General features: G+C 47.9%; 1 protein-coding gene across 11 annotated transcripts in view; it reads right to left on the bottom strand.

Moving 5' to 3' along the window:
• Positions 1-25,407, bottom strand: part of FRYL (FRY like transcription coactivator) — a 2,496,013-nt gene that overhangs the window by 1,880,179 nt on the left and 590,427 nt on the right. For all 11 annotated transcript variants that reach the window (XR_013608325.1, XM_078678213.1, XM_078678216.1 and 8 more), the window contains 2 exons: positions 20,090-20,258; positions 19,262-19,354 (listed from right to left, as the gene is read on the bottom strand). Coding sequence is in view for 10 of the 11 variants with exons in the window: in XM_078678213.1 (XP_078534339.1) it covers positions 19,262-19,354; positions 20,090-20,258 (262 nt within the window). In the remaining variant the exon portion in view is untranslated. The remainder of the gene's footprint in view (positions 1-19,261; positions 19,355-20,089; positions 20,259-25,407) is intronic.

Raw genomic sequence — 25,407 nt, 5'->3', positions numbered from 1 at the left:
CAGTTGCCAAGGCTTGTTGGTGCTCTCGACAGCCGATGTGGGGAAGCTCGTGATCGGCTTCTGCTTGTCCAGAGCGTCGCCTGGTCCACACAGCTGCAGCTCCAAGGTCCGTGTTAACTGTCCTGCATCTTCCGACATTAGTGAGTATAAGTCTCCAGTGCCTCCTGGTCACTCCTGAGTGGCAAAAACTGTCCCCTGTGCTAGCAGGTACATCTTCTCAAGAATCCAACTTTGGGTTCCACTGGGACACTTACACCTTCCTCAACAGCGGCACCTTCCTGAAGTCCTCTAATAAGTTTTATGTCTGTTTCAGACGCCACTTCACACCTAGGCACCTGGTTCCCTGGTGTAGGTATCCTGGTTCCTAGGGTATCCACAGGAGGAGTGGCTCTCCAACCTACTGTCTTTCCCGGGGTCTCTTCTGGGTCCACTGTGAAGGGTCCTACTTTAAAATTGCAACTGTAACTTACCCAGTGACTTGAATGGAGCACGTGGCCATGTTGCCACTCTCCACAAGGCAGCCGTAGGGTTCCTGGTTACTTACCTTGGGTGGTTCCTTGGGTACCCAGCACAATCTTCTGGGTATAGTCTTGGTTTGTGGTTCGCAACCCACTATTTTAGTATATGGTTTGGTCCCCCCGGGTGACCATTGTGTATATTGTGCTACCTACCTGTTTTCTTCGCAAAGTATTATGTGCATTGTGCATATCTCTGGGTAGGAGATATGTGTATGTGTTAGTGATTACTTTATAATAAATACATATTTTTATAAATACACTGTGTGGTTCTTTTACACTTAATCTATATCAATAAGATTACGTTCTGTTAAAACAAGCTAAGCTTGATGGCTGCTCTACACAGCTACCACTTAAATAGCTTTTGAAGGTTGTCTAAGAGCACTAAAATCACCAAAAGAGTTGTCTAGATTAGTGAGTACCATATACCAAGCCAGCCTCTCACACCAAGACATTGTTCTTTATTATTATTATTTTTTTTTAAAGGAAGAAGAGGTTAAGAGTGTAGCTGAAATAAAGGTTTCAATTCTCTCGGTCATAGCGCAGTCCATAGCATGTCATGTTCATATTCACTGTGAATCAGTATTTGGCGAATTGACCTGTATCTACTCTTTCAGTAGAGTATGATGGAAAGATGCATCAACATTTGCCTGAGGCTCCTCTGCTGTAGGTTTGTCATTTCTTATCTGCACTACTATAAATGCAAATACTGGTTCTGGGTGAAGCAAAGGAATAGAATTCAGCCTGCAAGAATAAACACACTCTTAACATTACAGCTGTTATGAAAGCTGCAATGATGTTACTCATGTAATGCTCTGGTTCATTACCAGTCTAAGTAAGACATTTTGACACACTGGAGGGATACCTCTGGCCCTTCAATGATATTCACTAGCCTAATTGAGAAGGCAGACAAGTAGAAGATGTACATTTATATTGAAAATTTTTAAAATCACAGGTCTGGGGGCGTGGACAATCAGGCCAATATGGTGGACACATCCTTCTGACCTCCCGTCCATCCCACTCGGGTGCGACCACAAACCGTGATGATGGCAGTGCCCGTGAGTGCATCCACCTTTATCAGAACTCCTTAATCCTGCGGGAGACCTTCGCTTTGATCACGCTCCCTCCTTTGGCCCGCCACAGCCTCGACCGGCCCCAGCTGCACCCTAGGCCTTCGGCTCACACACCATAGTGCGTGCCCCGTCCTGCCGGCGTAGTTTTCGAGTTGCTGGTGTAGCGGGCCCGGGGATAAAAGGTGAGGCTACGCAAAATCCCTTAAGGGGGATGTGGGAGGGCTTTTGTTTTAGACACGCCCATCTATGCCAATGATCAGCGGGATTCTTTTGCAGCCTCAACCGCGACCTAACTTCATCTCCACACTAGGGCTTTACTGCAATTACCGCCTAGGCCACTCATTTGGGGCATTGTGGCCCACCAGAGGCATTTTAGGGTTCTCCCTGCCAGCAATGGGGATTGTGTTCAACCATGCAGCCTTGAGACCCCAGGGGGCTGCGATGGGCAACCGCGGCCTGTTGCACCAACACACTGTTGCTGGCAGGCCTCTGAGGCAGCCTACCTTACCCGGTTCTCCCTTCTTGAGCTGCTGGCGATGTGCCTTGAGCCCCCGCTGCCCAACAACTCCTGCTATAGCATCCACATCCTAGAGGTATGGACTTTGACCACCACCAGATAGGCACCACGCACTGCATTCCAGTTTAAGGCCCATCCAGCCTTTATGCTAGCCCTCTCCGATATCTTGACTGGTCGTGCTGTGCCCTTTCCTATTTTTTCCTGTTACTTTCGGTGGGGGAGCAAGTGGGCCAGGCTGGATTGCTGCAGATTCAGATGACCTGCATGCATTGGTCCTTGCCGCACCCTTCATCTTGACACGGCGCTAACACATTGGGTGTACCATCACATCGGGGCACCCTTCTTTCCCATGATCCCTCAGCAAGTCACCATGGGACGCAACAAACCCTCCGCCTGTCCCTCCTAAGCGAACATCTACTGGTAGACAGCCTTCACTACAACTCCCTAAGGATCCTCACTGCTCCGTCGGACCGCCCGGGCATGACCTCCAACAACGATAGCACTGATGCCATACTTCAGGCTATTCACACCTATTGCTTAGTACTGGACAATGGCGAGGTGGGTGTGGAGGTCTCCTTTTTGCACCAGAACCTCAGGGGAGTGGCAGACAGAACTCAAGTCAACAGTACATCGCCTTGTGACGACATCTGCAGAATTGGAAGCCAGGGTGAAGGACGCCAAAGACTGCAACCTGCATTTTGTGGGATATCCTGAAGGCTGAGAGAGAACCCCCTGAACACTTCCTTGAGACCTGGCTGACCGCCTCCTCTGTCTACCTTGCTCGGCGACCCACTCCTGGAGATCCAACTTATCCCTCGATAGCCAAATTCCTGAATTAAGGCACTGATCTTCTGGAGGCCCAGAAGGTGAACTACCTCCATCATCAGCACACCTGTGTGATGATCCTCCCAGACTTCTCCTGTTCGGTGCAACAATGGCGCAGGGCATATGATGGCATCAAGCAACGGATCCGCTCTATAGGACTCTGGCACATGCTCCTCTTCCCCCTCACACCTCAAGGTATTCCATTACTCAAAATCTTGGGTTTTTAATTCGTCCAAGGAGGCCCTTTCATGGGCTAGCAAACAACCTCTTGAAGTGTACCACACCGGCCCTTACTGCGTCATGTCCCAGATTAACCCGCCCCCCCCCCAAACACAAAAGATCAACATTCTGTGACCGTCAACACTCCCAAAGACACCCTTCCCCGGACTCGGAGCGAGACGAGGGGAGACCCACTGTGACACCCCCTCTCCCGCTTCACCCTCCTCATCCACAGACCTAGCAGACATCCTGGCCTTCCCGGGGGGTATTTGACCTCTCTGTGACTTTACCCAACCATACTCACATGACCGCAGCCAGCACCATTATATCCTTTTATCAGCTCCAGTTTAAATGGGATGGATTGTGACTTTGAGGAGGAGAGGTGGATTCATGGGGCCTTTCCAAAGTTTGATGAGGCAGGTGGAGGATGGGGGTATTTCATGGGGCCTGTCCAAAGTTTGATGGTGTTCCGTTTTCGTATTGTATTGTTTTTTTAATTTAAGTTTATTGCTGCACTCCAAACCCACCTACCTCTTTTTTCACAAATCCTCCGCCCCCCCTGACATATACTGATACACTGATCACCACTCTATTGGAACGTGAACAGCCTCAATCTCAAAATAAAATGTGGGACAGTCTTTCAATTCCTTAAACGCCACTCCCTCTTAGCAGTACTTCCATCAAGAAACTCAACTTCTTGGTAACCACTGCCATGTGTATATTGTGGGAGCTACCATGCGCTCTTGGGACCACTGCCATTCTCCTACACAAGCGGCTCCCACTACTTGTAACACAATCACACTGCAATGCCTCAGCAGTTTTATTCTGGTAGGGGGTGACATCGGTATACACACTGGTACCCTCTACACTACAGGCCCTCACTCCCCTTCTCCTATAATCCCTTCCCGGTCCCACCCTTCTGGAGTGCGACCTTAAGGCTGTGATGGTTCCACAGCTCAACTCGAGCAACCCTTCTGCTGGTCATACTTAGGACTTGGACGCTTGGGCCACCTCGCTGGCCCTCTAGGACTACTGCTGCCTGCTTCACCCCCAGGCCAGAAAATACAGCTTATATTCCCATCCTCACAAGTCCCACGCTGAGCTTGATTATCTCTATATATCCTCCACTGACCCTGTCAGATTGATTGATGCTCGTATCCTTCCACCTGCACTAATAGACCATGTCCCTGGCACCATGGCCTTCAGGTACTCCAGACAACAGCAACTTAGCCACTGGCACATCAGAGCATGGTGGCTCACTGACTCAGATTTTGTAGATTTCCCTCAGACACATATCTCGGACTACTTAAACAATAATACACATTCTGTCTCCTTTCCTACTATAGTATGGAAGGCCCTGAAGACTACTCTTCGCGCCCAGATAATCTCCTACCAATGAGGCGCCTGCTCCCGCAGACTTAGGGCGGTCTTGACTCTCAAACTTTGCATAGCTGAAGAGGCCTACGGCGATAGCCCTACTGCCCATATGAAACATGTGGTACCTTTAAAACGGCTCAAGCTCTGGCAGAAAAAGCCGGACCTCTGCTAACCTTGCCTAGCAGGGTCAGCTCTATGAGGTTGGGGTTAAGGCTAGAAAATTCCTGCATTGGCTGGTGCCACCTAAACCCTTCCAAGGTCACGTAGAAGGGTCACAAGGTAGTTGATCCAGGCTTCACAGCGCAGGAGTTTGTCTGTTATTTCATGCGACGCTACGCTGACTGCTCACAACCGGAGGCTAAACGCTTCCATCCTATTGTGAAGGATTCAAGTCTTCCTGGACTAGCCAACAATGATAGACGAGAACTGGACAAACCCATCATAGCAGCTGGAATCATGATGGCCATAGGATCACTACCTACCGGGAAAACGCAAGGCTGCAATGACTCTCCATTGGAATTGTATAAAAAAAAAAAAAGACTTTCCTGCTATCCACCCCCCCTACTTGCAACGTACGAAGAAGCGCTATGGGAGGGTGAACTCCCTTATGATCTTCAAGGTGCTACGATCACTGTCATCCTTAAACGGTGGAAGCATGGAGATCAGCCTGTAGGACTATTGATCCTAAAGACCTATCTCCATTTTCAATACGGAATCTAAGACCATGGCTAAAGCCCTGGCAAACTGACTCAAAGGTCATCATATTCCTTGCGCATCTGGACCAAAATGGCTTTATGCTAGGCCACAGCACTCAAAACCACCTTCGCAGGGTACACAACTGAACTGCCCTCTCTGAGGGCACAACAGACCATTGGGCACTTGTCTTGATTGACTTTGAGAAGACCTTTGACGCAGTTTGATGGAGATTCTTGTTACGCTTGCTGGAGCCGATGAGCTTAGGTGCCTTTTTTGCCCTTGGGTACAAACGCTCTATTCTGACACCTGGGCAAAAGACCGGGTCAATGGGGTGACATCCTGAATCATTCCTCTTGGGGGAGGTATGCAAAAGAGCTGCCCTCTCTCATCCCTTTTATTTGCACTCACCATCAAACCATTGGCAGAATGGATCCGGCAGGACGCTCAACTATGCAGCTTTCGTTACGCCAAAAGGCAGCGAGAACCAGGTCTCGCTCTATGCTGAAGACTTGATTATTTAAGTGAGTGACCCCAAGACCTTAATCCCCAGTCTACAGATACCCATGACAAAATACGGCCAATAACCTTGTTCCAATGGCCTACCGAACACTTCTGCTACCTGGGGAATAAAGATCGCCTTCCCACAACAGCAGGCGTGGGACCTTAATATCACGCCTCTCATTGCTGCAGCCAGAAGGGATATTGGCCACTCTCCCCCTTAAAGTGGCCGGCAGAAGAGCATTATTCAAAATTATTTCATTATAGATTCCACTAAATCCCAGCAGAACTACCCTTACTCCACCCAGGCCCTCTTTCTTCAGTATACTGCAATCCGAATTGACATGCTTTATCTGGGCGGGAGGCCTGTCACACATCTCTTTCCGTCAGTGTGTTTGACACCCATATGAGGGTGGATTGGGGTACTCAGACCTTCACTTCTATTATCGGGCAAGCCACCTTCGCCCCATTTCCAAGTGGTTCTTTGCTGATCGCCGGGACCCAGCTACTGCAGAGGAACGTAAAGAATTGGAACACCACGGTTCCCTTAATTTACTCTTTGGCAGCACCGTTCCCACGACCCTTCCCCGGCCACTCGCACAACTTTGCTTTTCTGCCACCAATCTCTGAGGTGGATTAGATGGCATAGGGTTGGGTGCCGACTGCAATGACAGTGCTTATGGCTGGGTCCTGGCTTTACCATTCTGTCGCACTGGAGAACTTCAGGGGGTAGGATTCTATCAGCATCACAACGCTGGGGATATGGCAGGGCACGGTCAAGTGCACGTTTAATCACATCGTCGCCACCTTCACAATGCACAAGTCACAATTTTACTGCTTTCTGCAGTTACGACACACCCTTGAGCATTCCCTAGAACCCTTTCCCAATTCTAAACCCTGGAGGCACACCTGCTAGATTCACACCTTGTCAAGAAAGGCGAACGTTAGGAGGGAGACCTGGGCACTGCCGGTCTACTCTGAATCTCTCCCTTCTATGGGGTGATCTTTTCGATGTATACTTTTGCCTTTTTGACTACCTGGGTATTGCAAGTTTGGCTCAATGCAGCTCTATTGTTACTGTATGTTTAAAAAAAATCTGTTACGCATTCTAAAATTAATAAAAACATATTTTATAAGTCACAGGTCTGGTCACCTGATTGAAATAAGAGGACTTTGGAGCCATCCCCCATGTCCAACATGGTAATGTTGTCTTCACGCCCACACCAAGTCCTGAATCCTACCCACACACAACAGCTTTTGTGCTACAAATTAAAAAATGTTCATCCGCATCAGTTTAATCTCAATTACACAAGGCAGACAGTTACTCAGTGACCGCGGATGAATTTCAAAACCCTGTATATACATATCTGTACTTACTGTCTGTATTATAAAGATTTTATGTTCCAATTTTGCTTCCATGAGACGGAGTATACATTTTTATGTCCAGAGACTCTGATAAATGTAAATAGTGTTATTGGTTGGCATCTTCACTATATTATATCTATTAAATAAATCATGTTTATTGATCCTCAATATATACTATACGGTCTTTTTATTACTGAAAATGAAAGGACTGGTCTGAATCTGATCAGATGCAGCTTAAATCTCTGAGGTGATGTCAGTGATGGTGTTGTAATAAGGCGAAGAGTTGAGAAGATTTACAGACAAGACAAAGACATAATAGACATCTATCACTCAGTAGCGCTGTTTAGGTACACAGTTTTTTGTCCAATACCAATGTTAAAAGGACAGCCAAATAGATGTAGGAGAAGTAGTAGTTTCTGTCCTGTAACTCCAGCTCTGTAGTAGGGGTATCTCTGTTATAGTCATAATCTAGTGAATAGTCCCGCGCATGTGCGTGGACCCCGGAGCAATCAAAAATAATCTCTTAAGGTGTCGAAAAATGCAGAACTGCACAGACGCCTAAGAGAGAATTAAAGACAGATAATGCAGCCTATATCCACAGGCTACACTGTCCAGTACTTAAACTAGAAATTCCACCCAAAATCCACAAACAGCAAAGCCTGTCCAGATTTCCCTTGCTTTAACAGCAACAACCCTCTGGAATGATAGAGAGGAAGACATGGACAGACAAGCCCCATAGGCTGCCATTATGTGGCTCAGAACAGGATACTGTGCCTTTAAGAGAACTTTCCAGAACTTCACAGTATCCCAGAATGCACTGCAGGTCCCTTTTACTTTCAGTTCATTTTGAAGGCGTAACACGCCAGACCTGTAGCATTCCTTACATGAATATCTCTCTCTCCACCAGGGAGGAGGGCGGGCACTTATGACTAAAACAGAGATACCCCTACTACAGAGCTGGAGTTACAGGACAGAAACTACTCCTTCTGTAGTAGGGGGATCTCTGTGTATAGTCATAATCTAGTGAATAGAATGGCAAGCCCATCCCCACACCAAAGCGGCGGTGGAGAAAAGAGAAATAACACCACTACTGTGCGAACAGATTTCGCAGCGAAGCTTGCCCAACCTGAGCATCTGCCCTGGCATCAGTGTCCAGGCAGTAATGCTTAGCAAAGGTATGGACCGACTTCCAAGTGGCCGCCTTGCAGATTTCTGCAATTGGAACATTACGGAGCAAAGCAGTCGTGGCAGCTTTGCCCCTTGTGGAATGAGCCTTAGGTTTACCCCCTAAGGTCTTACCAGCTTTTTGGTAACACAACTGTATACAGGACACAATCCACCTAGAAATGGACTATTTAGAGGTAGCAAGACCTGTCCTGACTGATCCATAATTGATAAACAATTGGTCTGACCTACGAATATCCTTGGTTTTATCCAGATAAAGTTTCAACACCCTCCTAACATCCAGGGAATGCAGGGACCTTTCCGCTGGAGAGGAAGGATTCTGAAAAAACGTAGGTAAAGTTATGGTCTGGTTAACATGAAAGTCAGATATAACTTTAGGAAGAAATTTAGGGTGAGTACGCATAACAACCTTAGCAGCATGAAATACAGTATAAGGTTCTTGGCAACACAACGCCTGAATTTCACTCACCCTGCGGGCTGATGTAATGGCCACGAGGAACGACGCCTTCCAGGACCGGTGCTGCAACGAAGCCTTATGAATAGGTTCAAAAGGCTCCTTCATCAATCTGGACAGCACCACATTCAATTCCCATGAAGGTGAAGGAAGCTGGACAGGAGGGAACACTTTCTTCAAGCCTTCCAAAAAATCTTTGATCACAGGGATCTGAAAGAAGGAAGTCTGTGAAGGGCATTTCCTGTAGGCAGTCAATGCAGCCAGATGGACATTAAGGCCAGACTGCGCCAGATGAAGAAGATATGGAAGGATGACATTTTCCTTACATTTCGTCGGGTCATAGTTCTTGGACTTGCACCAGATGCAAAACCTCTTCCACTTGTAAGCATAAGAAGTCCTAGTGGAAGGTCGCTTAGCCTCCTTCAGTATGTCCATGCAATCTTCTGGGAGATTCAAATGGCTTTATTGCACTCTCTCAGGAGCCATGCCGCCAAACTCAAAGACGAGAGGTTGGGGTGCAACATCTGCCCCCCGAACTTCGTGAGAAGGTCCGGCCTGCACGGCAGCTTCATGTGAGGAAGGAGAGACCGGTGAAGCAGGTCCGTGAACCACCACTGTCTGGTCCATTCCGGGGCAATCAGGATCATCCGCGCCCTGGACTGGGACAGCTTGATGAGCACCGTCGGAATCAGGGAAATGGGTGGAAAAGCGTACAGAAAGCTGTTCGACCAGTTGATCCATAACGCATTCCCCAGCGTCCCCGGCTGGTAGTACCTAGAGGCGAAGTCTCGGCATTTGCTGTTTTCGGCGGTGGCGAACAGATCTACGTCTGGAGTCCCCCACCTTGCGAAGTCTTCTCCTTGTACTTCGTCGTTTATGACCCATTCGTGGTTTTCCTGAATCAGTCTGCTCAGTGCGTCTGCCTGAACATTCTGCACACCTGGTAGATGGGTAGCGGTTATTGTCAGTCCTCTGGCCAGAAGCCAGTGCCAGATCGCCTGCGCCTCCTGCGACAGGGTGCGCGATCTCGAGCCCCCCTGCTTGTTGAGGTAATACATCGTGGTAGTATTGTCCGTTTGCACAAGCAGAGAGATGGTCTGGAAGGACGGAAGAAAGGCCTTCAGCGCCAAGTGAACAGCTCTGAGTTCCAGGAAATTGATGTGGTACGTGGACTCCTTCTGGGACCACGTCCCTTGAATCTAAGTCTCCGGAGTGCGCCCCCCAGCCGTGGAGAGACGCATCCGTCACGATAGTCTGCGTGGGAATGTCCTTGTGGAAGGGAAACACTCTCAGGAGATTCTCCGCCGAACACCACCACTTCAGAGACTGAAGAGCATGTAGAGACAGTCTTATCCTGTCGTCCCAAGACCCTGTCCTCTGATCCCACTGATCCTGCAAGCACTCCTGCAATGGTCTCATGTGCAGCCGTGCGTGTGGCGTGAGGAAGATACAAGAGGCCATCGATCCCAGTAGAGAAGACACCGTCCTCACTGTCGTAGATGGAGTGGTCATAAGAGCCTGAGCCTTCCGAAGGAGTGATAATCGACGGTCCTCCGAAGGAGACACGCTTGCTGACAGCGTATTGATGGAGGCTCCCAAGTACTGGATGCACTGGACCGGAGTCGGGACAGACTTGGACATGTTGATGAGCAACGCCAGCTTGTTCAAGAGAACGCACGTCTTCTGGAAGTGCGCTTGAGCTTCCGAGAAGGAGGCCTTGATCAACCAATCGTCCAGGTAAGGGTAGAAAAACACCTTGTTCTTCCTTAGGTGTGCGGCTACCACTGCCATGCACTTCGAGAATGTCCTGGGCGCAGACTTCAGTCTGAATGGCAGTACTGTGTACTGATAATGATTGGCGCCGACTTGGAATCGCAGGAACTTCCTGTGTTTGTGTGCAATGGGCACATGGAAGTATGCATCCTGTAGGTCTATGGCACACAGCCAGTCTCCCTGTTGCAGCTGAGGATAAATCTGATGCAACGACAGCATGCGAAACTTCTCTCTGCGAATCCACTTGTTTGCTTGTCGCAAATCCAGAATGGGCCTGAACTCGTTCGTGTCCTTTTTGCGGACCAGGAAAAACCGGGAGTACAGACCTCTTCCTCTTTGAGAAAGAGGTACATCTTCTATCGCCCTTTTCCTTAACAGGATATCGGCCTCCGCCTGAAGTTCGCGCAGCTGAAACTGCGAGCTGACCGGAGGAATTGATGGAGGCGGGCTGGTGAACCGAAGACTGTATCCAGTGCAAACAATATTCAGCACCCGCATGTCCCGAGTAATTTTTCTCCACTCTGCCAGAAAAAATTGAACGCTTCCCCCCACCGGAGCGGGTAACGGATGTAGGGGAAGTAACAGCTCAGGGTCGAGACCCGGCCGCGCCCTTGTTCGCTGTAGAGGACTGCTGACCTCCTCTACCCTTCTGGCACTTCTGGAAGGGCCTCCGGAACTGCTGCTGTTGTTGCTGCTGCTGTACCGAAGCCTGTCCTCGCCCTCTGCCCTGCGCCCCAAACTGTCTCTGGAATGGGCGGTAGGCTTTCTTTTCTTTGGGCTTCTCCAAGCCCACAGCCGTCAGAGTCTCGGCCTCCGCCTTCATGCGGGCCATCTCATCATACGCATGTTTTCCGACCAGGGTCTCCCCTGAGAAGGGCAGATTAGCCACTCGCTGCTGGGCCTCCGGCTTGAGTGATGTGAGCTGAGCCAAGCATGGCGTCGCTGGTTGATCCCATGACAGTAACCATAGGCCGCTAAAAGAGAACCTTCGGCAGCCGCGCTGATGACCTGGTTAAAAACCAGCATCCCTTACTTATGGATTTCGAGGAAATCCTCCCTCTTATCTCATGGCAGGAGTTCCGGACTGCTGGAGGGATTCCCACAGGGCACGATCATACCGCCCCAGCAAAGCAGTATCGCTAGTGGTGTTCATGGTCGTAGCTGCCGTCCCACAGGCCTTCCTGCCATTAGAGTCGATCCATCGGCTCTCCTTATCCGGAGGCACGGTAGAAGACGGAGAGGTAGAATGTTGTTTTCTGGCTGCCGTCACTATAACAGAGTCCGGAACAGGGTCAATCCTCAGAAAAGCCAGGTCGGAATCCGGAGCCCTGTACTTCTTAAGAAGACGGGATGGAGCGGCTTTCGTCACTGCAGGTGTGAGGAACAGCTCCTCCGCTGGCTCCAACAATCCTGGCACGAGCGGTAGTAGAGGGCGAGACAAATGCTTCTTGTGAAGTTTCTCAAAAATCACGGACGTCGTAGGTGTTGGAGCCGTCACCGTGATTCCCAATTTTGCTGCACCCCTTAGGAGAACATCCTGGAACGTGCTGATGTCATCCACTGGAAACACACTCGTTCCCGGGGAGTCTGACAAGGTCGGGGAGTAGGACCATGTTCTGGAAGAGTCCGTGCAGGACCGTGATCCATACCTCCTGTGGCGCCGTCTTGACCTCGTAGAGGATTTGTGACTACTGCGCGACCTCCATCTCCGTCCGGAGCGGGATCGCGACTTCCTTGGCTTCGGTCGCCCTGCAGGTTCCACCGGGACGGGAGACTTTGGCTTGGATGGGGCCCTCGGCCGAGGGGTTCCCTTAGGAGGAGTTGGAAATCGTGGTAATGAACCTGTCCTCGGAGGAATCGGAGGAGGCTTGTCAGCCGGCAACTGGGGTTGCGGTGGAGGCTGAGGAGGAGGCGGAAGTGGAGGCGGGGTGGGGGCCCGCGGAGGAATACCTCTCGGTAACAGAGGAGGAGGAGGCGTAACTGTCTTCGGCCTAGCAAGGGAATACACAACAGAGTACACCGAGCCCGGTGACCCGCCCTCCTTACTAGGCTGGGACTTTGGAGAGTCTTCCATAGGCCCTTGACGCCTGCCAGACTGACTCCTGGCGCCAGAAGTCCTTCTGCATCTTCCCAGCGTCGAAAAACGGCTACCAGACGGCGAGTGTCGGCCCCTCGACGGCGAGCTTCGTCTCCGACGGCGAGCTTCGTCTCCGACGGCGAGCGCCGGTCCCTCGATGGCGAATGCCTTCGCCTCGACGGCGACCTTCTTCGCCTCGACGGCGACCTCCTACGTCTCGACGGCGACCGTCTACGCCTCGGCGGCGACTGTCTACGCCTCGACGGCGACCTTCATGCCTCGACGGCGACCTTCTCCTCTTCGCCGACGGCAAACGGCGGTGTCGCCTCGACGGCGAGCGCCGACGCCGGGCCTCTCGACGTCTAATACTCGACGACGACGACGAAATCATCATCGGAGACTTCGACGGCGGTCTGTTCAGTTCCCTCGACGTCGCCTCGACCCAGAGCCCTGGAGAGACGGGGAACAGACTGCAGTCATCCCTCTCGACGTCGTGGTCGGTGCAATCGACGCCAACGGAGAATGGGGACGTTTGCTGGTCTTCCTGCCCCTGGGGAGCCCCCCAGAGGCCTCAGCATGGGCAGATGAAGCCCCTCCAGACCCACCTTGTGCCTTCCGTCTTCTGTCTTCGAGGCCCTGAAGCCTGATCTCCATCCTATCCCTCAGGGTCCTGCTAGAGAAACCCTGGCAGATGTCACACTCCTCTGGGACATGGGATGAAGGAAGGCAGATACACACCTCGTGTGGGTCAGACTTGGCCTTCTTCCTGGAGCACTCAGGGCGTTTGTCGAATAATGCAGGCATATTTGACAATTAAAGAGTGCACCCAAAGACAAACAGGAAGAAAACAGCAAAGTACTTCAAGAAAAGCACTCAAGTAATTTGAAAAAAGTGAAAAAAATCACCAATAAACCCTTAAAAAGGGAGAGCTCAATGCTCCAGGGTCCTGCTTGCAGGAGCCAGAAAAAAGAACTGAAAGTAAAAGGGACCTGCAGTGCATTCTGGGATACTGTGAAGTTCTGGAAAGTTCTCTTAAAGGCACAGTATCCTGTTCTGAGCCACATAATGGCAGCCTATGGGGCTTGTCTGTCCATGTCTTCCTCTCTATCATTCGAGGGTTTTTGCTGTTAAAGCAAGGGAAATCTGGACAGGCTTTGCTGTTTGTGGATTTTTGGTGGAATTTCTAGTTGAAGTACTGGACAGTGTAGCCTGTAGATATAGGCTGCAGTATCTGTCATTAATTCTCTCTTAGGTGTCTGTGCAGTTCTGCATTTTTTGACACCTTAAGAGATTTTTGATTGCTCCGGGGTCCACGCACATGGGCGGGACTATTCACTAGATTATGACTATACACAGATATCCCCTACTACAGAAATGTTACTCAAAGAATACACCCCTGCCAACAGCTTGTCAATAGACAGTAATGCTCATAACTAAACAAAGGGAGGTCCAGATAGCCAAAACGACTGCCAGAGCATGGGGACCACTGGGCCTGTAAACTTTTCTCATCTGATATATGACTGGGGAAGAGGTGGAGTCCAAGCTCAATTTTCAAGTTACTCTCAAGTACAATACTAGGTACAATAAGAAAGACCACAATGTACAACAGAATGACAACTTTGCTTCTTTTGCATTTTCACCTCAACAGGACATTCAACCTTTCAATAGACATACGAATTTGTCTATTTTCTGCTCAGAAAAATCTTGTATCAAAAAGGTGATATAGATGGGGACCTGTAGAGTATTTGAATTAATCCTGGTAAAACTTGCCATACAACGGGTACGCTGGAAATAAATTATGGGATTAAGCTACATCATACAAACTACAAGGATTGTTTGCACCAAGTGCAACCAATTTATAGTAGATCAGAAGGCATGTTACTAGCATGAGCCAGGACAGAGCATAATCAGTCGGGCGGATGCACAGAGAAGGTTTTGCAATGAACTCAAAACTCAGAAGTTATCCTTGCACCATCTGGAGAGTACTCTTCCGATAAAAAACTATTGCATATCATTGCCAGGAAGGACTACAAGAAGAGTATTCTCTCTGCCAAAGCTGATTACTTTTCTAAACGTATTATCAACTGCAACAAAAACTCTAAAGAAATTTTCACTATAATTGATGAATGAGCTAACCCTGAGCGAATTTTGTTGAAAGCTTCGCTCTCTCAAGAATTGTGCAATTCATTTAATGATTATTTCATAGATAAAATCACGACTATTAAGGCCATTATTCCCAACCATCCGGCCACCATGGATCCACCTGTCTTGCATAGAAACAACCATACTTTGAGCTGCTTTCCTACTATTAGCAAGGAGTCTTTCCAAGATCCCCTAGTTAAAATTATATCAGGCTCCCCTTCCGACTGTTGCCCTCCCCACATACTCAAGGACTGCCTCACAATCCACTCCGGCCCCGCCCTTGCCCTCCTGAATGAGTCACTTATCTGGTATAGTACCTTTGGCCTTTAAGAAGGCCGTAGTGGTACCCCTTCTGAAAAAATCTGGAGTCAACCCTGCGCTCTTATCTAACTATCGTCCAATCTCCCTACTCCCCTTTCTGGCAAAGGTCCTAGAGAGCCATGTGGCTAAATGCCTCTCTAACTTTCTAGAGGAGTCGAAATACTTGGATTCCCATCAGGCCGGCTTTAGGCCAGCCCACTCCACTGAGACCATGATTCTCGCCCTCTTGGATACTCTCCGAGATAATGCTGACAGAAACTCCCCTCAGGCACTGGTGTTATTGGATCTCTCCGCTGCTTTTGACACGGTCGACCATACCATCTTGATCGACCGCGTCAAACAGGCTGGTGTCCAGGGGTCGGTTGCCCGCTGGCTTGCCTCCTTTTTGGGGGACCGCTCGCAGGCTGTTCGCCAGGGATACTTCCTGGCCCCCCTCGTAACACCACCTGAGGTGTTCCTCAGGGTTCGGGGCTCGCTCCTCATTTATTCAATCTTTATATGGCCCCCTTGATCCAGTCTCTTAAAGACAGGAAGGTGTCAGTTTTCAATTATGCAGATGATCTACAACTCGTCCTCAGTGTTGATGGTCTGCACAGCTCTGTTACTGATTTCCAGTCTACTATGTTGCATATCCAACGTTGGATAGATTATAAACATCTCAAATTAAACCCCGGTAAGACAGAGATCGTTCTTACTGGGGATATCCATACATTTTGGAACCCACATTATTGGCCATTAGAGCTAGGATCTCCTCCCATCCCCTCCATTTCGGCCAAAACATTGGGAGTCTCAGCTGACAGTGACCTTTCATTGAGAACCCAGGTCGGTGCAGTGGTGTCCAAGTGTTTCCTTCAAATGCGCAAGATCAGGAAAATACATCACTTTCTCACCCAGGACACACTGATCCAGGTTATAATAGCCACTGTTTTATCTCACCTGGACTACGCTAATACCGTGTATTTTGGTATGCCACATTATTTGCTTAAACGCCTACAGATGGTCTAGAACCATGCTGCACGTCTGGTCTTCCGACTACCTAGATGGCAACGAGCAGCCCCATTGTTGAAGGAACTGCATTGGCTCCCTATTTCACAGCGCTGTTTTTTTAAGATTGGTTGCCTTATTTTTAAGGCTCTGCATAGCACCAGCCCTATGTTCATTAATAGTCTTATCTCCAGGCACATTCCCAGTCGTGACTTGAGGTCTGCTCATCTCTCTTCTTTCCACCCCGATGTTTAAAAGGGTCCGCCAAGGAGGCACAAGATTTGCCACTCTTGGCCCCAAACTGTGGAACTCCTTCCCATGGGAAATTCGGTCCTGCACAGATCTCCTGCAATTTAGGAAATCCCTGAAAACCTGGCTATTTGCACAAAGATAGATCTTATGTCCCTATTTGACTGCATTTGGAGCCTTTTAGCGCCATGAAGCCACCCGGCGTACGTGCACTCTCTAGATTTTTATTAACATTAACATAATAGACAGAAGGCTTTTCATTTCAACAAATGCTAATGTCAACTGAGAGAATAGTGTATGGAGGAGGAGGAGGCAGGTATGAATAGATACTACTTGAGATACTTGCAATCTCAAGTAGAGAGAATGAATCAAAGCATGGTGTCTCAAGGACACAGCTGAAGCACTTGATCTGGCTCCTGTATCGGAGCTCTTAAAAACTATTATTCAACGACATCATTGCCCACTGCAGAAAATTAGTCTCACAAGGAGGGACAGGAGCTTGGGAAGTCCAGCATACAGGCCCGGACAGTTATGAAAAAGAAAGGGTATGCTGTTCCTATATGGAGTGGAGGAAGCATTGGGGCAGTGGGGATTTAGTAGTTTGACCCAGATGCTTGCAAGTAGAACACGTAGTTGGTGAGGAATAGCTCCAAGAAGAAGCAAGGGCCCTCACACACCCGAGGGGTTTCATGCTTCATCATAGGGCAGCTCCTCGTTGGGCCGGCGCTGCAATGCCAAACAGGCTCCGTGAGGGGGCTCTTCACCAGAGATCTTCTCTGGGTGCCGACGTGAAGCTAACAGATAATGTGGGGGCATATGTGTAGTGAGTAGAAGTGGCATAGTAAGAGTATGGTTTAAAAATCGCTACAGGATTCTCCCAAAATAGATTTTTCGCTGGGTTCCTGTGCCATAGGTAAAAACACAGACTAGAAAGTCGTAGCTGAAGAGGGGAAATTATACCACTTTCAGTTCAGGGTAAGGTGTGCACAGGGTCGACATGTTTCATGCCCTATATAGTATAGACGGATCTAGGCACTTCATCAAGACCAAAGGATCCTCATCTACTCTAAAGGGACAGCGTAGGTGTGTGTCAAAAGAGGTCACATCCCAGCAAATACATTTTTGGAGACTCCTGTAGCGATTTCTAACTACACTGACACTATCCCACTTCTACTCACTACACATATGCCACCACATTATCTTTTAGCTTCACGTCGGCAACCAGTGAAGATGTCCGGCGAAGAGCCCCCTCGCGTGGCCTGTTGGGCATTGCGAGGAGCTGCCCTATGATGAGGCATTACAGCAAACAAATGATGGACGGAATGCTGACAATGCAAACATTCTCCCCCAGTCAAAAGCTCTGGGTTAAATTCATCGTCCTTTTGCCCACCAACGCCACCCCAGTTTGGACCCAGTCGTATACAAATCAATCTTGACCCTGTGCCCAATGGGAACAGTCCAGACCTAACTACCAGGCCAGGTTCTCCCTGGACTGGACACAAGCATCCTGGGACCGGTTTCAGGGTATGTCACCCTTCTTCAGCCAGGCTAGCTTGAACCCAGTGGCACAGTGAGCAAGGGACCCAAGTCTGGGCATCTCCATCCCGCTTAGGGCGAAAAGTGTTACGGCAAACAAATGATGGACGGAATGCTGACAATGCAAACATTTTCCCCTAGTCAAAAGATCTGGGTTGAATCCATCGTTCTTTGCCCACTATGCCACCCCAGTTTGGACCCAGCCCTATGCAAATCAGTCGGGAACCTGTGCCCCATGGAAACAGTCCAGATCGAACTGCCAAGCCAGGTCCTCCCTAGACCGGAAACAAGCATCCTGGGACCGGTTTCAGGTTATGTCACACTATGATGAAGCATGACACCCCTCAGGGTGTGTGAGGGCCCTTGCTCCTTATTGGAGCTATTCCTCCGAAACTACGTGTTCTACTTACAAGCACCTGGGTCTAACAACTAAATCCCCTCTGCGCCCTCCCATCCTCTGCTTCCTCCACTCCATATAGGAACAGCATACCATTTCTTCTTCACTACTCCAGACAATGTCAGAATGAACTCTTGAAGGAAGTCTGGCAAAATGTTGGTTTGTCATCTAATCCGAAATGTAAATTACAATTAGCCATACCCTGCATCATCAATACCTCGGTCATGCCTAGGACTCTCCAGCAGCAACATGTTTGGTCTTCTGAATCCCTAATATCAACCCACCTTTAGTCAGTAAAGGAAATATAGAAGACAAAACTTTAGGCTCTGTGTGAATTACCTTAGGGTGGTTTTACCAAACAGAAATGTATCTATTCTATGGGTTTATGTACTCAATATCAAGCAATTTGGATAACCCAGGATCCAAGTTATATTTCATACATCTTATAAAGCTGATGGTTATACGATAAGTTTCTTGTTTGCCAACCTCCTGCTTGCAATTTTGACTATTACCAGGACTGCAATCCTCTGTATATGCATGTCTGCCCCTTCCTCTACATAGCTAGCTACCTCTATGCAGCCCTTCGTTTTCAGCGTGCATGAGGATGGAGTTGCCGTCCTCACATTGATTTTACTGGCATGTGTGGTGGTGCCTTTTTTCTTCTATGCTTTGTTTTCTTACTCGTATAACAAACATTTTATTAAAATTAATTATCAGTCTTCTATCTCTAAGAAAATTAAAATGTTTTTCAGAAAAAAAAGTCTGATCCGTCAACAAGGAAGTTACAATTTCACCAGCCTTTGTATGCAAGAAAGCAGGACTTCGCACCCCTGCAATTACCTTTTTATTTCTCTGAAACCTTAGCAAGCAGTGTGAAATACAGACCTTGAACAGAATATGAATGCACATTAAGTGAAAGAAAAAATATTCACTTAAACCTCTCAAACCTCTCAAACCTCTCAATATGCAAATGCTTCATTTAGGTGAAGAATGGTTAAAAACTAGGCCCCGTGCAGCAATTACAACCTATATTTTCCAGAAAGATATATTATACTTACGGCAGCAACGGGAATGAGGATTTCCACAAACAGGCCAGCAAGTGCATGTTTTATGTCCTTATCTTTCACTTCCAAAAAATATTGTGCACATTCCTAAATGCAAGGTTTAAACACAAAAAATAATACACTGTTAATTTTGTTATTTCTAAAACGTAGTATGCATAACCAATTATAATTGAATGAATGAGAGAAGGAATTTATATTGCTGGTTATTCAAAGCCTTTCAGTTCACAAGTTAAAACAGTACAGTGACTATGCCTGATACATAAAGAAACTAAGAGAAAAGATTACATCTTTACTTTACAGAATTTGTTTTATAATTTTCCTCTCCAACCTTTGGTGCATCCAAAATGGCTCAATAAGTAAAACAGCTAACTTTTGGAGGAGCAAAAGATGTTAAAAATTGGCTGCACCTATATTGGATTGCAATTACCTTAAAGTGCAAGTACGAATACTACAAAGAACTACATATACTATAATGCACATAGGAGTAATAAATATCTTTATTCCCAAGCATTGTGATAGCAATATATTAGGGACAACAGTGCCAAGAAACTAGGAAAACCAGTGGGAATATTTGCCAACAGGGACCTGCCAGAGCTATTACAAAGTGCACCGCCATTCAGAATAGTTACATTGTCCATTATTACTGTGTTTGTTGGCTCTCCAAATGTATTTTCTTTCGGGGCAGGATGCTTACAAAAGCTTTCTATGCCTCAAATTCATGAAAGATCAGGCATGGGCAAATAAACTGGGTTGGGAGTGGTTAAATATTGTGGAAGGAAAGGCGAAAAGAAGAAACTACATAGACTACAACACAAAGTATACCTGCATGAACTGAAAGGATGCTTCAAAGTCTTCCACGGGGTACATTTTAACTCGGAAGAACTTCATTCCCATTATCAAGCTGATGATGCTTTGCACAACGTGAGGACTTTGTTCCTTTTGTCGAAGTTCCTTTAACTCAGTTACAAACTTCTTTCTAACCGCTTGAAATCTAAACCAGTGAACACAAATTCTGGTTAATTCCACAAAACCATCAGGTGACTATATGCAATTAAATGATAAAAGAATAACAAACATTCCATGAAGGATGCAGATAATATTGCCAACATACGTTTACTAAAGTTCATAATCGCACATTCCTTGAAAACAGCTCAATATCTATGTGTTGTGATATGCTTGAAAAATATATATATAGACACACATACGTTAACACACATATATACAAACACTATATATACATAGATATAAACATAGATATAGCCACATATTTACTCCCGCATGGATGCAGGTGTCCAAGTACTTCATATTTTTAAGGCATCAAGAGGACAAGTATAAGACGCAAAAGAAAGGCCCAATGAAGGTCAAAATCAGAGCAGACCAGCTTACACTCAGCAGCTCCCCTTAGATTTTCTGCTGGCATGGGCTTGCATTTTATTTATGATCTTACTTAAGGCTTTGGGTGGGAATGTTTCCTCTTAGTCTACATACACAAATATTTTTCAATCTTTCTCAAATCTTCATTACTCGAGAAATGACTCTAGGGGTTACCAAACACACCAAACTATTGACGAGTAACCCTAAATTAGAACCTATGTGCATTTCTAACCATGCCTATACCGGTTTTTCTTACCTCACAAGAAGCGGGACAAATGAATGATTACTGTATCAAAGATCTCATATAAACTAAGCTCCCAGATATCCATGTTTACTAATCGTTACATACAAATATAACAGAAAACCATATATTGTTCTGCCTACATTTATTTTTAAATATGGAAGAAAACAGAAAGTAGGTATTGTTTGAAATGATTCTCAATCTGGCAAATAATGACTAAAACCTGGAGAGGCCAACAGACCGGGAGGTTTTCGAATAAATATTTAAAGAGCCACAGATGTGCACGTTTATAATACAATGTTAAGGTTTTCATTTAAGTGCATGAGTGAGGCCTTCGATATGGCCTGAGATAGCAAGCACTAAAACCTATCCAATATCCAAGTGCAAATGTATCATAACGATTAAGTAACTGTGTAATATTTTGAATTGAAACTTTTTTTCATAAAAACATATAAAAAGGATAAATACAAATGAAATGAGCAAACATGAATATGGATAAATATAGACAAAACATTTATTAGAAGTAAAATAAATCGGATTGATCCACAAATTCTCTGTTAAGGCAAGCTCGGCAGGTTATGGTCGTGGTTACTTAGAAGTACTGAGTAAAAGGGTAGCAGAATATTAGAACAATTGTTTAGATAAGAAAAAGTGTAGAGCATATGATGCAGTGTTGAAAGTGGAGAAAGGCATCAGGTGACTAAGGAGAAAGGTAGTACTAGTTAAAGAAAAAACGGTCACGCAGCATTTTTACACTGAACTCAATTAGGTCAGAGTATTTACAGCTTCTAGACTGGCTTGTTAATCAGTAGTGATTGGGAGAAGAAGGCATTTGAGTATATCTTTTTCAATGGGAAATATATAAAATATTGCATTAAACTACTAGAAAGTGCTGCACAGACCCGCAGTTTATGAAAGCATGCACCACCTCACTTAGTCTAAGACTTCATTGGCAGTCACTGACTATTCTCTTAGTCAGATCACATTGAGGGCAGTGTAGCAGAGCCCACAACATTAGTAAAGATTATAGGTGCCTTAGATTTCCCTAAAGTTGCTGTCTATTCTCACTGTTAAATATCGACTGTAAACAGTCTAAAGTTCGCTAGATATGATTTTGCAATTCGAATTATTATTTATCTGGCAGAATCAGGCTTTTTTAAATGTAAGCTCTCAAGGACTCATTCCTGGCAATTGTGCCATGTGTATGTAAGGGTTATAATTGTTGATTCACCGCCAAATACTCAGGGTCCTGAAAGCATAAAAGCCATTCAGAAGGATCTTATGGCGATTTTTAGAAGATCACCTAACAGATGCAATTTTCATATGACCTGCATCATGAGAGGCAAGGCTCAATATAACAAAATGAGGGCAAGTAACAAAGAAAAAATGAGGGCGCACAGGGCTGCTTCGGACTCTTGATTTAAGAAGAAGCATAAGGCCAGTAGGTTTGTTCTCCTACTACTATTGGGTCTGGAGCCCCTCCTATGCAAGAGTACGTAGGCAAGTAACATTGAGGGTGTTGGAGTAGGAAATTAGGAATTTAACATGGCAGCAGACAATGACATTCCATTTTTAACAAATCAGTGCTTTGCAGACAAACGATTACACGCAGTTGGGACACCCAGTCATTCAAAACAAAACTAAGAACATTTACGCAGAACAGAATGTGGTGCTAGGTAAAAAAAGGCTTGGTTCTTTCCAGACCAAGGACTATGGCTTTCTTACTCGTAGTGTCTTCTGAATCAAAGGCATGATCACAAGGTCTGGGTCAGTAATGGTACTGCAAAACTGTTCTATATTTGGCTTTGAAATATTAAAAACCTAAAAAGCTTATGATATTATGCTATTAAGTTTTTACAGCAGTCTTCCAAATTCCGGAAATGGAGGAGGTGTGTTAAAAAAATGTGTTCTCTTGTCATTTATCTATTTAATGTTTGCCTTGACTCCTGCTTTATTTCTAAAAGTCCTTCGAAAGTAATTTCGAGGCATGAATGCAAGAATAATTGAGTAGTCTAAACAGGATGTAGGGGACTGGGTTTTTGTTGAATTTGCCACCCCAGTTTTTGCCCCCTTTTTAGCTACTAGATGCGGATTTCGACTCAACAGGGCACTGAGGCCAGGTAACAAGACTTCCATGCCAGTGCTTCTTCCTGAAAACAAACAGTTGTCTAATTGTGCTACAATTGGCAAAGGGCTTTAGCACCCCTGTAAGCCCCTAGTAAATGGCACTCCATGTACCTAGGGCAGAAATAAAAACAAGCATTTACAATGCAATGGTTTCGCCTTTTGAAAAGTTTGAGCTATTGGCATTGTAAATGACAATTTGTATTTATGTGTTGGTTTTGAAAACAGATAAATAAATGGCATTGTCATTTACAATGCCAATAGTTTAATCTCTGGCAAATGCCACACAAAAACACACAGACCCACACACACCAACAGACCCACACACAGACCCACACACACCAACAGAGCCCCACACACACCAACCGAGCCCCACACAGACCCACACAGACCAACAGAGCCCCACACAGACCCACACACACCAACAGAGCCCCCACACAGCCCCCACACACAAACAGAGCCCCACACAGCCCCACACACACAAACAGAGCCCCACACAGCCCCACACACACAAACAGAGCCCCCACACAGCCCCACACACACAAACAGAGCCCCACGCAGCCCCACACACACAAACAGAGCCCCACGCAGCCCCACACACACAAACAGAGCCCCACGCAGCCCCACACACACAAACAGAGCCCCACGCAGCCCCACACACACAAACAGAGCCCCACACAGCCCCACACACACAAACAGAGCCCCCACACAGCCCCACACACACACAAACAGAGCCCCACGCAGCCCCACACACACAAACAGAGCCCCACGCAGCCCCACACACACAAACAGAGCCCCACGCAGCCCCACACACACAAACAGAGCCCCACGCAGCCCCACACACACAAACAGAGCCCCACGCAGCCCCACACACACAAACAGAGCCCCACAGAGCCCCACACACACAAACAGAGCCCCACAGAGCCCCACACACACAAACAGAGCCCCACACAGAGCCCCACACACCAACAGAGCCCCACACAGAGCCCCACACACCAACAGAGCCCCACACAGAGCCCCACACACCAACAGAGCCCCACACAGAGCCCCACACACCAACAGAGCCCCACACAGAGCCCCACACACCAACAGAGCCCCACACAGAGCCCCACACACCAACAGAGCCCCACACAGAGCCCCACACACCAACAGAGCCCCACACACCAACAGAGCCCCACACAGAGCCCCACACACCAACAGAGCCCCACACACCAACAGAGCCCCACACACCAACAGAGCCCCACACACCAACAGAGCCCCACACACCAACAGAGCCCCACACACCAACAGAGCCCCACACACCAACAGAGCCCCACACACCAACAGAGCCCCACACACCAACAGAGCCCCACACACCAACAGAGCCCCACACACCAACAGAGCCCCACACACCAACAGAGCCCCACACACCAACAGAGCCCCACACACCAACAGAGCCCCACACACCAACAGAGCCCCACACACCAACAGAGCCCCACACACCAACAGAGCCCCACACACCAACAGAGCCCCACACACCAACAGAGCCCCACACACCCACAGACCCCCCCCCACACACACACAGACCCCCCCCACACACACAGACCCCCCCCACACACACAGACCCCCCCCCACACACACAGACCCCCCCCCACACACACACAGACCCCCCCACACACACACAGACCCCCCCCCACACACACACAGACCCCCCCCACACACACACAGACCCCCCCCACACACACACAGACCCCCCCCCACACACACACAGACCCCCCCCCCACACACACAGACCCCCCCCACACATACAGACCCCCCCCCCACACACACACAGACCCCCCTCACACACAGACCCCCCCCACACACACACACAGACCCCCCCCCACACACACACACACACAGACCCCCCCCACACACACACACACACACAGACCCCCCCACACACACACACACACACAGACCCCCCCACACACAGACCCCCCCCACACACCCACACACAGACCCCCCCCCACACACACACACACACAGACCCCCCCCACACACACACACACACAGATCCCCCCACACACACACACACAGATCCCCCCACACACACACACACACACACACCCACACACACAGACCCACACACACAGACCCACACGCACAGACCCACACGCACAGACCCACACGCACAGACCCACACGCACAGACCCACACGCACAGACCCACACACACAGACCCACACACACAGACCCACACACACAGACCCACACACACAGACCCACCCACACAGACCCACCCACACAGACCCACCCACACAGACCCACCCACACAGAGACACCCACACACAGAGACACCCACACACAGAGACACCCACACACAGAGCCACACACACACACAGAGCCACACACACACACACACAGAGCCACACACACACAGA

This window comes from Lissotriton helveticus, chromosome 2_2 (assembly GCF_964261635.1).
Source record: "Lissotriton helveticus chromosome 2_2, aLisHel1.1, whole genome shotgun sequence".
In the NCBI taxonomy this organism is placed as follows: Eukaryota; Metazoa; Chordata; class Amphibia; order Caudata; family Salamandridae; genus Lissotriton; species Lissotriton helveticus.
The sequence above is the reverse complement of the archived record's forward strand: the minus strand, read 5'-3'. Positions and strand labels throughout refer to the sequence as shown.